General features: G+C 41.9%; 1 protein-coding gene across 6 annotated transcripts in view; it reads left to right on the top strand.

Moving 5' to 3' along the window:
* DLC1 (DLC1 Rho GTPase activating protein) overlaps positions 1 to 14,319 on the top strand; it is a 226,610-nt gene extending 212,291 nt beyond the window's left edge. For 5 of the 6 annotated variants that reach the window (XM_061370803.1, XM_061370794.1, XM_061370811.1 and 2 more), the window contains 10 exons: positions 1,093 to 2,519; positions 3,659 to 3,835; positions 5,791 to 5,950; positions 6,196 to 6,394; positions 8,707 to 8,920; positions 9,304 to 9,418; positions 10,314 to 10,535; positions 11,238 to 11,455; positions 11,640 to 11,813; positions 12,356 to 14,319. In XM_061370803.1, the coding sequence (XP_061226787.1) occupies positions 1,093 to 2,519; positions 3,659 to 3,835; positions 5,791 to 5,950; positions 6,196 to 6,394; positions 8,707 to 8,920; positions 9,304 to 9,418; positions 10,314 to 10,535; positions 11,238 to 11,455; positions 11,640 to 11,813; positions 12,356 to 12,476 (3,027 nt within the window). In that variant the 3' untranslated portion in view covers positions 12,477 to 14,319. Of the gene's footprint in view, positions 1 to 1,092; positions 2,520 to 3,658; positions 3,836 to 5,790; positions 5,951 to 6,195; positions 6,395 to 8,706; positions 8,921 to 9,303; positions 9,419 to 10,313; positions 10,536 to 11,237; positions 11,456 to 11,639; positions 11,814 to 12,355 lie in introns of those variants that run through there. The other variant, XR_009728053.1, reaches the window with a different exon arrangement.
* The last annotated feature ends 278 nt before the right edge of the window (positions 14,320 to 14,597 follow it).

Here is a 14,597-nt window from a genome sequence, read left to right as displayed (position 1 = left end):
TTTGGGGCATGCGTGTTTGTTTGTTTTTAAATTAAAGCAGTCTAAACAAATCAAATGAAACTCATGGAGCTGGGTGGCAATTAGTGTTTCCTGCTCTGAACACCAAAGGTTTTTTTGTGGTTTCATGGTGTTGTATTAAAATATCTTCATTGGTTTTATTCTTCCAATGTGAAATTTTCCAGATATTTGGAAGACCAAATATGCTAGTCCCAGAGTCGTTCTCTTTCAGTCTTTAGATGAAAAGATTGTAAGTGTAAGTGATGTTCGTGTAATTGTGCCCTCGAGCGTTACTCATACATCAAACATCATCAGTGGAGATGTTATTTACAATTTAGTTACGTGCTATACTGTCAGTGAGCTCTAGCTGCTCGCTATCTGTGAGTGTTAAAGTTTGCCTGAAGCAAGACTGAACTAGAAACTTCACAGGACATTCTTAAAATGTTAGCTGCTAGCCTGTGGGAGGAAGAGTGAACCAGGTAAGAGCCTGGAGGCATCGCACTCTTTCAACACAAGAGCTTCTTTTGCTACCTCATTAGTCACAGCTTGAGACCATTCAGACTCCCCGAATGGGTAAGGAATTAAGCCACTATAATTCAGAACATATGAGAAACATCTCATAATTGCAAAGAGGAGTATAAACACACAACCGCTATCAACAGAGTGTAACTTTGGAGAGAGTCCAGAGGGACCCCAACCCCTGACCGACTCCAGTTTAAAATTTTATGCATGCCAGGAATTTCCATTGATCTGAGGGCTATCCACTGTGACCAATTAATTAAAAGTCTGTGGATACTAGGGTTTTTAGAAAAGAGCAATTTAAAGCAGATTGTATTGTTTGTTTCTTTTTATGAAGCTTGTATCTTTTGTATTTAAAAACTGTTTAAATACATTGCCTGTCCCTCGTTATCTTTTGCTGTGATGCGCTTTATGGCCTAATCGTCCTCTCCCTGAAGTAAAAGACTGTTCTCACTTCAAATTCAGTGAGAATAAGGTCATGCTTAAAGCATTTAGCGGGCATTGTATTTAAATGCAACCGCCTTTGCCGTTTGTGCAATTTGCAAGCAGTACTTTCAGGGTTCCTCTCCTTTGCAGAGCGAAGATTCAGATGAAGATGAACCTTGTGCAATAAGTGGCAAGTGGACTTTTCAGAGAGACAGCAAGAGGTGGTCAAGGCTTGAAGAATTTGATGTGTTCCCTCCACAACCGGACTTGAATACCCCTTCCCCAGAAGCTCCTCACCTTACTAACGCCGCAAGCCGTGAGAGTGTGCTAACAGACCTCAGCGAACGTCAGGAAGTGGCTTCTATTCTGAGCATCAGTAGCACCAGCAGCCACCAACCAACCCTGCAGAGTGAGACATCTACTACCAGGACAAACTCAGTTGTGAGTGTTTGTTCATCAAGCAATTTCATAGCAAATGATGACTCATTCAGCAGCCTGCCCTCGCCCAGGGAGCTGAATAGCTTCAGCTTCAACACGAAAGCCAATGAGAAGAACGCCAAGTCCAAAACAAAGAGCCTGCTGAAGAGAATGGAGAGCCTGAAGATCAAAAGCTCTCACCATGGCAAGAGCAAAGCTCCTTCAAAGCTTGGCCTTATTATTAGTGGGCCCATCCTGCAGGAAGGCATGGATGAAGATAAACTGAAACAACTTAACTGTGTGGAGATCTCTGCCCTCAATGGCAATCACATCAGCCTCCCCATGGTACGAAAGAGGAGTGTCTCCAATTCCACGCAGACCAGCAGCAGCAGTAGTCAGTCTGAGACAAGCAGTGCTGTCAGCACACCCAGTCCTGTCACACGAACACGCAGCCTCAGTGCATACAACAAAAGGGTGGGCATGTACCTGGAAGGCTTCGACCCCTTCAACCAGTCAACGTTCAGTGACGTGATAGAGAAGAACTTCAAGAACCGGGGAAGTTTTGCAGAAGACACGGTGTTTTTTATCCCCGAAGATCATAAGCCTGGCACTTTTCCAAAAGCACTCTCCAATGGCAACTTCTCCCCTACAGAAAACAATGCCTCTGTGAACTGGAGGACAGGGAGTTACCATGGACATGGCCATCTCAGCCTCCGGAGGGAAAACAGTGGTGACAGCTCTAAAGAGCTGGGCATGGGGAAAAGGCGTAACTCCTCCAGCTCAGTGACCAGCCGCCTGAGTATTTATGACAATGTGCCAGGTTCAATCCTGTATTCCAGTACGAGTGACCTGGCTGACCTTGAAAATGAAGACATATTCCCAGAGCTAGATGACATCCTGTACCATGTCAAAGGGATGCAGAGAATAGTAAACCAGTGGTCAGAGAAGTTCTCAGATGAAGGGGACTCTGACTCAGCGCTGGACTCCATCTCCCCATGTCCTTCCTCTCCAAAGCAGATCCACCTCGATGTAGATAATGATCGAGTAACACCGAGTGACCTTGACAGTACGGGGAATTCACTGAATGAAACAGAAGATCCCACAGGGATGCAGGACAGGAGGGACTCTGGGGTGGGTGCATCGCTGACGAGGTCCAGCAGGTGAGATCACGGGCACTGGGAATTGGGGTGGCCCTGGTGAGGTCCCCCTTTGCCCCACTCAGTTAAGGTACAGTAGAAGTTGTAGCCATTCAGGCACTCACATGCTGTTCCCATTGCTTCCCAAAACATATGCAGGCAAGGGAAGTATTTGTGCAAGACTTTTAGACAAGTGATTCCCACACTTCACAGCTCTATGTTTGTATGTTTAGCCTCAGTCGTCATTGAAAAACAGCCTGCTCAGCGAGTCAGCGTTAGGAGGAATGTTAAGGCAGTTTTCGGGGATGATAATTCTTCAAACTGAGATGGTGTGTGGGAGGGAGAGGGACCTCAAGTAGGATTATTCACTTTTTAAATTGGATAGGAGAAACAGTGACAGTGTGGTCTGGTTTGTGTCAGTGTGTAGTAAAAGCCTTGACTTTTAGACTGTTCCAAAAAATCACACTTTTCCGTAGCCATCTCTTTCTTAATAGCATGCTAAAGCATTAAATCTGCAGGGAAAATGGGGTTTGTTTATTTTCTCTTGATCACTGTAGCACAGTGGGGAACTGGGGGAGTTCCAGTGGCCTCCCTGTTTCTTCTGGGTGTTTTACCATGGGATATATGACTGTGTTTTGAATTGTGAGTAGAGCAAGGAGTTGAATTCTTTCTAGCTTTGTTTCCAATTTTCCTTTAAAACTGGTGCAGATCATCTAGGGCCTGGTTTCTGCTGTCATTTAGTTTCACAGCTGCTTTTATAAACCGAATGGGACTTTTAGAAGTGCTTAGTTCCCATTTGATGTGCCTTAAAAAATTGGGCTTTTTTCTAAATGGAGCTTTTTTGATTGCCACTGCCTTAATACTGAAAGGGCTTTTGAAGAAGAGTGTTGGAGCCTTCGGAGGACATCTGATAGGGCAGGAGCATGTAGTTAACTTTGAGCTGTGAGTCAGCTCAGGGTGCACGTTCTCACCTAAAGTACCTATGCATGCTGCATTGCACCAGGTGAAGCAGAGAGGCTGCTGGCTAAGAGGGGCCTGTGAAATTTCCCAAGCAGCAGTTGACAAGGGCAGGGAGCTCAGCATTATGTTTGCAATAATTCCTGCACATCTTGCAGAGACATTTCAGTGACCGGTCCTTGTTCTGTGTCCCATCCTCTCTGCAGGCACAGGCTGAGGTGGCACAGCTTCCAGAGCTCCCACCGGCCGAGCCTCAGCTCGGCGTCACTGCAGATCAACTGCCAGTCGGTGGCACAGATGAACCTGCTGCAGAAGTACTCTCTCCTGAAGCTGACTGCACTCCTGGAGAAGTACACGCCTTCCAATAAGCACGGCTTCAGCTGGTAAGGACACAGTGCCCTATGTAGAGATGCTGGCTACACAAGCATGACAGTTGCACTCACCCTGAGCAACTTTTGGAAAGATGCAATGAATCCCTCTGTCCCTCTTTGTCCATATTTGCACTTCTTCCTCCAGCCTGTGCTGTCAGTGATTTGTGGTTTCCTAAGACAGGGCTAAAATCGCTAATCCTTTACATAAGACTAATCTTATTAGGCTTGAGAAATATGTTTATGGGGGCATGTAAGGGAATAAAAGCAGAACAAAAGGGAACAAAAACATCACTGCTTTTGTTCAGGCCAGCTTCCTGAGCAGGAAGATGTCCACTATCCATAGCAAAAGGAGGGCTAGTTGTTTATTGAGACAGTTAGGGAACAGTAGCACAAACCTCAGTCGATCTTAATAGGCTTGCTTTTCTTCAGCTAGTCTTAAGTATGTGTATTAGTTTCTCTATATAATTATGTAATCAAATAATGTAAATTTCTTTCAGTTCTCTTATCTCATTAGCCATAATCTGTGTCCCCTCTTTAAAGCACTATAAATCCAGTTAGCTTGCAAAAAAAGATGGAGGGGGTGGGAAGAAAAGTTGGGAGAACCACGGAGGTTTTGTAGGCAGCAATTTCTGCTGTGGCCAGGTGTTTGTAACCCAGGTGAATGTTCCTTGTCGGAAGAAGGGAATAGAAAGCTCTTTTATGATTGTATCTGCAGTAGAGCCTGTGTAACCTCCAGGATGCAAAAGACGCAGTAAAATTTTTCTTCTCCCTACCACAGGCCAGCCTCCTCCCTTCCCCAGGAGTCGTAGAGAGTATTTAACTTCAGCATCAAAGTACCTCCTGTTCAAAGGCTGTTATTATGTCAGCCTTTCTAAATACAGAAGTTGTTTGTTCTGAAAGACAGAAATAAGTATTGACCAGTTACCCCTGCATGCTTCAGATTCTCAGTGGAGATCGCAATGTGTTTTTTCACATTCCATTGGCATGTTTTTTGACAAAGCACGTATTATTCATACATATATCAATAATGCCCTAAACTTAACTGTATGGCAATACAAATTGGTTCTGGTTTGCTATGTAACAGATTAGTCAGCTGTAAATCTAATGCACTGTTTGTGTAGCTGTACTGTGTACTGAAATGTTAAATAGGTCTCCCTGTTTTCCAGTGCCGCTGTGTCCTATTAGTTGTTACACTGGACGTTAGGTTTTCTCCCTGTTTAGGAAAATGATCTCAATATTTTCACATTTTAGTGGCTTTTTTTTCCCCCCCTTTATGAAACCAGTACTCTTGGGGACCTGGGGGTAAATTATTCTTTTGTATTTAGTAACTTTTTCCTTGGAGTCATAAGCAGATGGAAAGGCCTCTCATTGTAACCAGAGTGGGAGGCAGGGGTAACAACAGTCACTGGCTGACAAGGGGGGGGTCCCTCAAAGGGGGTTGTTTATAGAGCTGAAGTTTTTAGCTGACAAACTCAAATGTATTACATCAGTTTCCTGCTGTTATGCACACTGGTGGGTGGTGGACCCAGTTTGAGGACTTTGCAGAACAAGTAGTTGACATACAAAAGCTCATTGTTCAAATACCCATCCTTCCAAAAACCTAAAGAAGCAGTGTTACAAGGGGTCACTGACCGCAGGATTTATTTTGACTCTTTGGCAATTTAATCTGGCCCCTGCAGTTTTACCCTGTAGCTTTTGTCCTACTAATATTGATGGAGTAAGCACCACATTAATACTTACAGGCAGCATATTGCCCTGAATGTCAGGCCTTTTTCTTAGAGAAACTGTTTTCTGTCCTCTTCCCCTTTCCCAGCTCTGAGTGGATTAGCTAATTTATACTGTCAGTACTTTTCATACTACCTAAGTGTTTCACTTATTTTCACTGACTTTCCGAATTACTGGAAATACAGACAATAAATGGTCAACAGAGGTTTAATTTAATTTTGTCATTCCATTTACTTAAATAGGGCAGTACCAAAATTTATGAAAAGGATAAAGGTGCCAGATTATAAAGACCGAAATGTGTTTGGAGTACCACTGCAAGTCAATGTCCAGCGCACAGGACAGCCTCTTCCACAGAGCATTCAGCAAGCCATGAGGTACCTCCGCAACCACTGTCTGGATCAGGTGGGTTTTCTGCACTCTCTCTCATCCTACATACATGCAGCACCCAGGGCTCAGGCTTCCATTAGTTTTTATTGTTCCTGGGTCAGGCTGAAAAAAGTAGGCACAAAACAGGACAAAATAGATAATTAATGCACAGAAAGGTTTCAGTGAAATTAGGGCCCGTAAATAAGAAGCTAAAGAGCATATTTACATTTCAGATTTGCTGGACTCGTTGTGAATGTATTTACCTTTCCACATATATTTAGGTTGGACTGTTCAGGAAATCTGGAGTCAAATCAAGAATTCAGGCTTTGCGTCAAATGAATGAGAATTCAGCAGACTGTGTCAACTATGAAGGCCAGTCTGCTTACGATGTAGCAGACATGTTAAAGCAATTCTTCCGTGATCTCCCTGAGCCTCTCATGACCAACAAACTCTCCGAGACCTTCTTACAGATATACCAATGTAAGTAGTGAGATTTCTATGGTGGGGGCAAATGCTCATTTGTGTAGCAAAGGCGGAGCTTCCTAATACTGCTCCTCTGGTCACTGCACATGTTGCATATGTTGGTCTTTGCCTTTCTCCAGCAGCCGTTAGAGTTCAGGCTGCCTCTTAAGGAATGGATTTTTGATGTTCCTGTTGCATAACAATTTATAGTGCAAGTTCTTTTAATTTCACCTTTTTCTGTAGTTCAGGAACAAACATAAGTCCTCCATCATTTGCTATAAAGTTTCCTCTCTTTTTTGAGCATGCTTGATATTATGGTTTAAAAATAAGCCCCATCTAATGTGTCTAGGTAGAGGAGCTCTGCAAACACTACATGAACCTCAGGGGCTTTAAGAGGGATTGGCAAGGCTACCAAAAAAATTCCATTTTCATATAATTTATATTCTTCTATCCTTCACCATAACTTTTGGAAACAACCTTTAAGTTGAAAGCTTTTCTGTTATTGGCTTATAGGTACTTTACTGGTAGATATATAAACCAGAAAGTGCTTTGAACATAGAAAGTGGAATTTTATCAATGCACATGAAAGAAATAATCCTTCTGAGATGGCAGGTTCAGCTCCAGGAAGGGAGAAATTCTCTTTTGTGAACTAGATTGAGTTCTCATAATTTTGGGCTGGATCGTTCTAAATGTTGTTTCCTCAACATTCTTATTCCATTGGGAGTACTCTCACTTACTAAATTGGCCAAAGGTGAATTAATGTTTTGTGACCAGAACACCAAACCCGTTTGAAGTATTCATGGGAGTCCAAACTGACTGATGCAGTACAGGCACCTTGCTGATTCTGTGGTTTCTGTTCCTAACATCATCCCATCTTTCTCCCAGTGTATTCTTCCCATGGGAGCAGAGCTACAAAGAGCTCACTGCAAAAGCACCTTCTTTGAGTCCTTTTTGTGCCTTCCTGATGATGATGATTACCAAAAAGTTACAGGAATTTCCTTCAGAGCTCCGTAGGTGGAGGTGACGGTTTAAAATAAAAACATACATGCCGTTATTTCAGTGCACACATTTTTTGTGTGTGTTTGGGTTCCCAAGAAGGTTTATGGAGAAAATTAATCACACTCTCCACTTCTGTGCATGTGGAACAGCAACTCTTAGTGGTTTAGTGCCAGAAAAAGTTTGACAGATCATTGCAGAAGTATCTGTTACTTTCCTTTTGCAGGTGGTAGGTCTGAGGAATCCCCAGAGGTGATCGGGAAGTATTATCTTTGTGTAAAGCAAAGAGCCTTAACACAGCTGTAAATTTTGCTTCCCTGTGAAGGACAAAATTTCCCTTTGCTTTAGTGTTACGTACCAGGCTGCACACTGGAATTGTCCGCACGTGGCTTAAATCTGCTTTGAGCTGATTGAGGGGAGAGTGTGGAAAACAGTGGGTTTTTGCTTAAAAATGCTTTCAAAACTCACATGCTAGCCTTACAAAGTTGCTGAAGCCCAAAGCAAATACCAGTTAAATATCTACTTAGCACCACGTGTATTGTGAGACATGCAGTGAAGTTGGTGTGGTGCTAATGATGATATAAATGCTCCAGGAGTAAGACTCTGATGTTGTCTTCAGAGTTGGCTTTTTGGAAATCCCTTTATAAGAAGCAGATCTGGTCTGGTTTATTTCATTTTTCCGTTTCCTTCAAGTTTGGCGGAGAGGGCCTTATATAAAGACACATTAAAATTTTCCAATGGCTGTTTGTTGTTAGTAACCAAGGAGCTGTTTAATGGTATGGGGCTTCACAGCGTTGACTTTCTTTTTCCACTGCATGACTTTGAATGATCTGCTCAATAAAGCAGATCATACCCAGTGTTTGGTAAAGCACTTTCTGGGTATTTTATGACATCATTGTTGAAAAGGTTTGCTAGCCAATTCATTTAATTAATTCACCTATTCTAAAATGCATTCATGTTTTGAATTTCTTTGAAAGCCAGAGAACCTCTAAATTGGTTGGACTGTGTTTGCTTGTTCACTGCCTGACTCCAGGCTTCTGTCATTTTAGTGCATCTGTGGGAGCATGTAACTATTGAAATTAAATCTAAAATTAACTCTGGCCTAGGCACAACTTCTTGCTTGCATTTCTTGTGAGGCAGGAAATAGCTGAGGTAAGTTAAAGTAGTGGGTTAAAAAAAAATGCCTTCATGTTTCCTACGAATGGTATGCATCCTGAAGGAAATCACTTCAAACTCTAGTCAAATATGTGAAGCTGGAGTTTGCTTTGGGATGAATTCATGCTGTGTGTATGGAAAATCAATGGGCTGATGAGAGAATTACTAATATTATGCAGATGTGCCAAAGGATCAGCGTCTCCAGGCTATCAAGGCTGCCATTATGCTTTTACCTGATGAGAACAGGGAGGTCCTCCAGATTCTTCTCTATTTCCTGAGTGATGTCACAGCTGCAGTGAAGGAAAACCAGATGACACCGACAAACCTGGCTGTCTGCTTAGCACCTTCCCTCTTCCACTTAAACACTCTCAAAAGAGAGAATTCTTCCCCAAGGTATGTTTTGGGAGCAGGGCTTGTTGCTCCTGGTCCTGTACCACAGCTGGCAGTGATGTGTAACAGGTGACATTGAGTCTACCAGTTGTGATCACTTTGGACACCTCAGAGGGCACTGGGCATAGAACAGTTAGGAGATCCTACCTTTAGGCAGAGATCTGTTAAAATATAAGCAAGTTCATAAGAAGGAAGAAACGGGAGAGATTCCAAAGAAAAAGCGCGTAGTGAGAGAAGTCAGTAACACCGTGCCAAGATTTGGTCATGGGCAGCACTGCTCTAAATCACCAACAGATTTGGGAATCCTACTGTTGTTTTACAAATGTGTCTCTTGCTCTGCATTAAGTAACAGGATTTGTGCATGTGTGCTCTTTTCCCTTGGGAAGGGTGATGCAAAGAAAACCAAGCCTGGGAAAACCCGATCAGAAAGACCTAAATGAAAATCTGGCTGCAACCCAAGGGCTAGCTCATATGATCGCTGAATGCAAGAAGCTCTTTCAGGTAAAACACCTATTTGCAGAACTGATGGGTAGAATATTGGCCAACATGGCTTACATCTGCTGTGTAATGGAAAGCTAGGAATGTATCTTTATTAAAATAAAGTTTAATACATGATAAATAGCATTTTTTTAAATACTTGCATCCGGATCTGGGTACATACATGAATTGGAAGTGATGCCAGAAGAGAATTCTTTGTTTGGCACTGGCACTCAAAAGTCAGGAAGCAGTTGTGGAGTTTGGGACTTTTTTGTTACATCCAAGCTGCATTTGAAATAAGTTTCCAAGCTTTTATTGTACAGCCATGAGGGTCTATGAACTTCAGCTCTAATTACAAAGCAAGAAGCTATTTCCAGGAATGTCAGTGCTTGTTTTATACTTAAATTCCCAAGAGTTAGCAAGGCTAGGCCACAAAAACGTCCTGGAATGCGACACTGTCAAAACGTAGGTTGAAGGGTCTGTAAGAACTAAAGCATGCTCCCTCTAGGGCCTGGGATAGAGAACTAGACAAGCCAAGAGTCCTGGTTTTCTTCACTGTCATTGAATCTTTTCAGAACCCTCAACCAAAGACATGCCTGTCTCTTTTCTTGTGCCTAACAACTGATGCCTACTTCCTTCAGTCTGCAGGATAAACTGTGCTGTGGGAATGGATCTGCGTTGTGTAGCAAAGAGGGATACTCCACAGAAAAAAATAGGATTAATTTAAGTTAAAGTCACATACTTAATTTTGGCATTTTTTCACATTGAGTGACTGGGCATATATGCATCCCACCACTTACTTACAAAACTAGTGCACCCATCTTTGTGTGGCTATCAAGCTGCTAGGCTAACTCTGTGATGTGGGGAGAGAGCTGGGAGAGAGCTGCAAGAGGATGATTTCAACCTTGTTGCCCCTCAGATACCTGAAGAAATGAGCAGGGGCCGGAACTCATACACGGAGCAGGACCTGCGTCCCCTCAGCCTGGAGGAACTCCGGGGCGGTAGCAGTACCACTGAGCCCACTGACTACCACTGCTACCTCCAGGACTGCATGGATGACTTGCTCAAAGAAATGAAGGAGAAGTTTAAGGGCTGGGTCAGCTGCTCCACTTCAGAGCAAGCAGAGCTGGCGTACAAGAAGGTATGCACTCTGTCACTCATGCCGCAGCTCTGCTTTTTTTAGCTCATCTCTAATATGAGCAGGCTTTTGACATAGGGTATTACAGAAGGTTCAGTGTACACCTTTACGTTGCAGGTATATCTGAGAAAAAGAAACCTTGATATTTTGACGTAGTTGCACACCATCTAAAAATAACCTGTCTTTCAGCAGTAGTCAGCTAACATGCGCTGATTTGTGTTCTTCTGTTTATCCAGCCCAGGAATGTTCACTGTATTGCATTTACATGCCTTCACTCAGACATGCAAAGCCTTGACAGGCTGAGTGAAGCCTCTAAGCACTGTCAATATGCAGGTTGTAGGAAAGAAGTTTCTTGTCTCTAATCTCTCACAGCTCAAAGCTAGCACAGGAAGAAATGTTTCAATGAGATTTTTAACAAACAAACTTGGGAAATTAGGATAGCATTATTCTATAGCACCACAATTTAATAGTGACCTATACTGGAGAAGTTTTAAATTAAACTGTAACTTAAAAACAATTTGGAAGTTAGTGTGCAGATGCCTCTGGCCGTTATGAAAACAATCTTAGTTTGAGCTTATGACAAGCTTAATACAACATACGCATATACGTGTGCATTTAATTTGCTGTATTTAGCCGACACTAAAACAGAAAGGAAAAGAAAGTGTCAGGAAGAGTAAAACTGAGGACTCTGCTGATTTTCCCCAGGTATGTGAAGGTCCCCCACTCCGGCTATGGAAAACTACCATTGAAATCCCAGCTACGCCAGAGGATGTTTTAAATCGTATACTTAAAGAGCAGCATCTTTGGGATGAAGATCTTATAGATTCAAAAGTAATCGAACCTTTGGACAGCCAGACAGATATATACCAGTATGTCCAGAACAGCATGGCACCTCACCCAGCCAGAGACTTTGTAGTCTTAAGGTAAGGCTTTTATATGCGATGATATTTATATCGTACACATAGCACAACCTTGACTATGATTTCTGTTTAAGTTATGTGGGTAAATATCTGGGTGTGCGAAACGATGTCTTATTAGATGTTTGAATTAGATGTTTCATTACTGTTTCTCAAATATAAGACTTTTTTTTTCTTCTTTTTTCCTTAGAACATGGAGGACAAATTTTCCCAAGGGAGCTTGTGTGCTTCTAGCAACCTCAGTGGACCACGACCGTGCTCCTGTGGCAGGTGTTAGAGTCAATGTGCTCCTGTCTAGGTATCTGATTGAGCCCTGCGGGTCAGGAAAATCTAAACTTACCTACATGTGCAGAATTGATTTAAGGTATGAGTTTCTACTTTTTTTGTGGTGGTAACTTTTCTTGTACAGTTTCCATGTAGTCAATGCAAAATTTAGACTGTTCAACAGGCTTTAGTTTGGCCAGTAGTACCTACTTCTCAAAGGCATACACAGGTCTCTGAGATGTCACAGAAAACTGGCTTCAGTGCACATCTAACAGCAGGTGTGGTTTGTTGCATTAGAAACATCCAGTGTGTGCTGCACCATAGCTACTGGTATGTAACCCCACCCCTTCCTCTGACAGATGTATCTGGATTCAAGGACATAATAAGTTTAATATTAAGTTAGTAAAGAGGAACAAGTTCTCACAATTTTCTGTAACTTTTCCTCATAACTTTTCCTCACCATGTCAAACTTGTCTTGGAGCAAGTCTATATATTAGTAAGGCTGAGCTGAGCAATAAGCAGTAATAAGGAGATTTCCTAGTCGGGCATTTAAACAGCTAGATACATATTTGAATCTGACTGAGAAAATGCGTGCCAAGTTACTGGGACCTAATTCATCATCACTTTTTCTCCACACATCAGGGGCCACATGCCAGACTGGTACACCAAGTCTTTTGGACACTTGTGTGCATCTGAAGTTGTTAAGATAAGAGACTCTTTCATTCATCAGAGTCTTGAGAACAAGGAAGTAAAATCCAGGTGACTACTGAAGAGGAACAGCCACATGGTCTACACATCAGCAACACAGACATTATCTAAAACCAAGGCTTGTCCACTGCAGACCATACTAGTGTACCATTTGCAAGTCATGTCATGAAGGGATGACAGCATGAGAACTTGACTGTGAGCATTGCATTACTGGACTGTGGCCATACCATACACTTTAAAGCTGCTTCCTGTCTGTTTAAGGTCTATAGTGTAGGCCTTGACTGGAATACATAGGAGGACTGTGCAAGAAGAAAACAAAAAAGTATTGTACTATTAGATGGTTTGAATTGCTTCTGAGAAGCAAAATTCTTTAAATGCAAAATATATTATGAAAGATGGTGAAGGTTCATCATTCCCATGTGAAATACTTAGCTTTATGTACATACTCATGTATTTGTAGTGCATTGAGGGACTGGCGTATCCACTGGAATAGTTGGTACTCTTCAATGTGTTCTCACTGAGATAAGCAGAGAAAGGTTTGCACAGAGATTGAAGTGTGAATGAGTGTGTTAATGGTTGAAAGGATAGCAGAAGTCGAATTTGAAATGTGTCTGGTACACTGATAGGCAATCAGAATGGATTTTAGTATGCTGGATACAGTTCAACCTAGAATGGGACTTGACTGTGGACCAGGAGTAGCCATCCTTCCCATGTGCCAGTTCTACATTTTCCTCAGCTCTAATCTTATTAAAAACCCTAAGCAGATGCTACAAGAGGCTTGCTCTGAGTACTCTCCACTCCTTATCCAGGTGATCTTTTAGGAGTGGATAGCAATTCTGTAGTAATTTTAAGTAAATAAATACACTTTTGAGCAACATAGCAGCTTAGAAATGCAATGTCTTTGCAATGGTGAAGACAGCCAAAAATCTCAGTCATTAATTTACTGAAAAATGTTTGTTGCTTTTACTCCTACCTGCATTAACTATAAATGTTTTAATGGGATTCTATATATTTTACTGTATTCTAACGGCTCAAGAGGAAAAAGTCAACACTGGAGTTGCGGTGCTGGGAAGTGGCAGGACTCCTGCAGCAGCAGGTGGGGTGAGATGGCTAGGAAGAGTCACACAAACTCTCCCTTTCTCTCCCTTCTTTGCCTGTTTTCCTAAAAGCCGCATGTTAACACAAACAGAACCTGGATGTGAGCAATGTGGAGGGTTATTTTGGGGGGCAGAGAGTAGGGGGTGTTGTCTTTGGTTTAGTGGGATTTTAAACACTTTGGGATATTCCGCCTCCTTAAGAATCAACTTGTATGAACTGTAGGAAGTCTTGAGGTCCTCTGGAAAGGTGTCTTTCTGTAGGTTTTACTGTAAAGGTAATGATTAGCTTTCGAGGTGCAGTGTTAAGTGATAAATGCATTTTGTGGCTAGCGTATGAATGAGTTGCAAGGTGGAATTTTGACTGAGACTTTGTTACCATTGTCAGTATTATTTTAAGCTTTTTGATGAAGATTTTTTTTTATTATGGCAAATAATGTAGTACTTCCAGTAACAGTGTTCCTCACGAGTAGGAAAATCTTGTATATTCTTCTACATCAAACACTTTTGAATTTGTAAAATTGTATGTTGTACATACCATTCTATTGTAAACATGTATACTTGCCCACAGTGTACTGTCAAACATAGATAAAGCATGATAAAGATTATTTAAAATATACCTGTATTTATACCTCAGATATTCTTTTTGGGTTTTTGTACCTCAAGTATGTTTTCTATTGTAAATGTGCTTTACATGACTATGATCTACGTGAGAAAAAGGAAGATGTTTAACTTGCTATAGATGTCTGTACAGAATATACTCAATAAGTGCACTATTAAATGTTTAAAATTGGAGAAGCATAACGGGTTTTATTTTATTCTGCATTCTTCCTTGTGCTGTTGTGTCCAGAGGAGGAAGCATTTTTCTTATCACTGGTTCTGTCCTTACACACTCTTACCAATGGCATACCCCTCCCACCCTCTCACAGGCTGATATTTATAGCATTGTTAAAGGCAGGTACCAAAGCAATTTCAGTATTTTTGGAAGACAAGCCTTCATGATGGAAGACAGCTGGACAGAAATATTCTCTATTCAATAGCTTCATATACTTAAAAGTAAGAAGAAACCTCTGGTTTGCTGC

Source organism: Neopsephotus bourkii, unplaced genomic scaffold, assembly GCF_033783945.1.
Source record: "Neopsephotus bourkii isolate Nb327-2 ecotype Australia unplaced genomic scaffold, CSIRO-AGI_Nbou_v1 NB_168, whole genome shotgun sequence".
Classification (NCBI taxonomy): Eukaryota; Metazoa; Chordata; class Aves; order Psittaciformes; family Psittacidae; genus Neopsephotus; species Neopsephotus bourkii.
The sequence above is the reverse complement of the archived record's forward strand: the minus strand, read 5'-3'. Positions and strand labels throughout refer to the sequence as shown.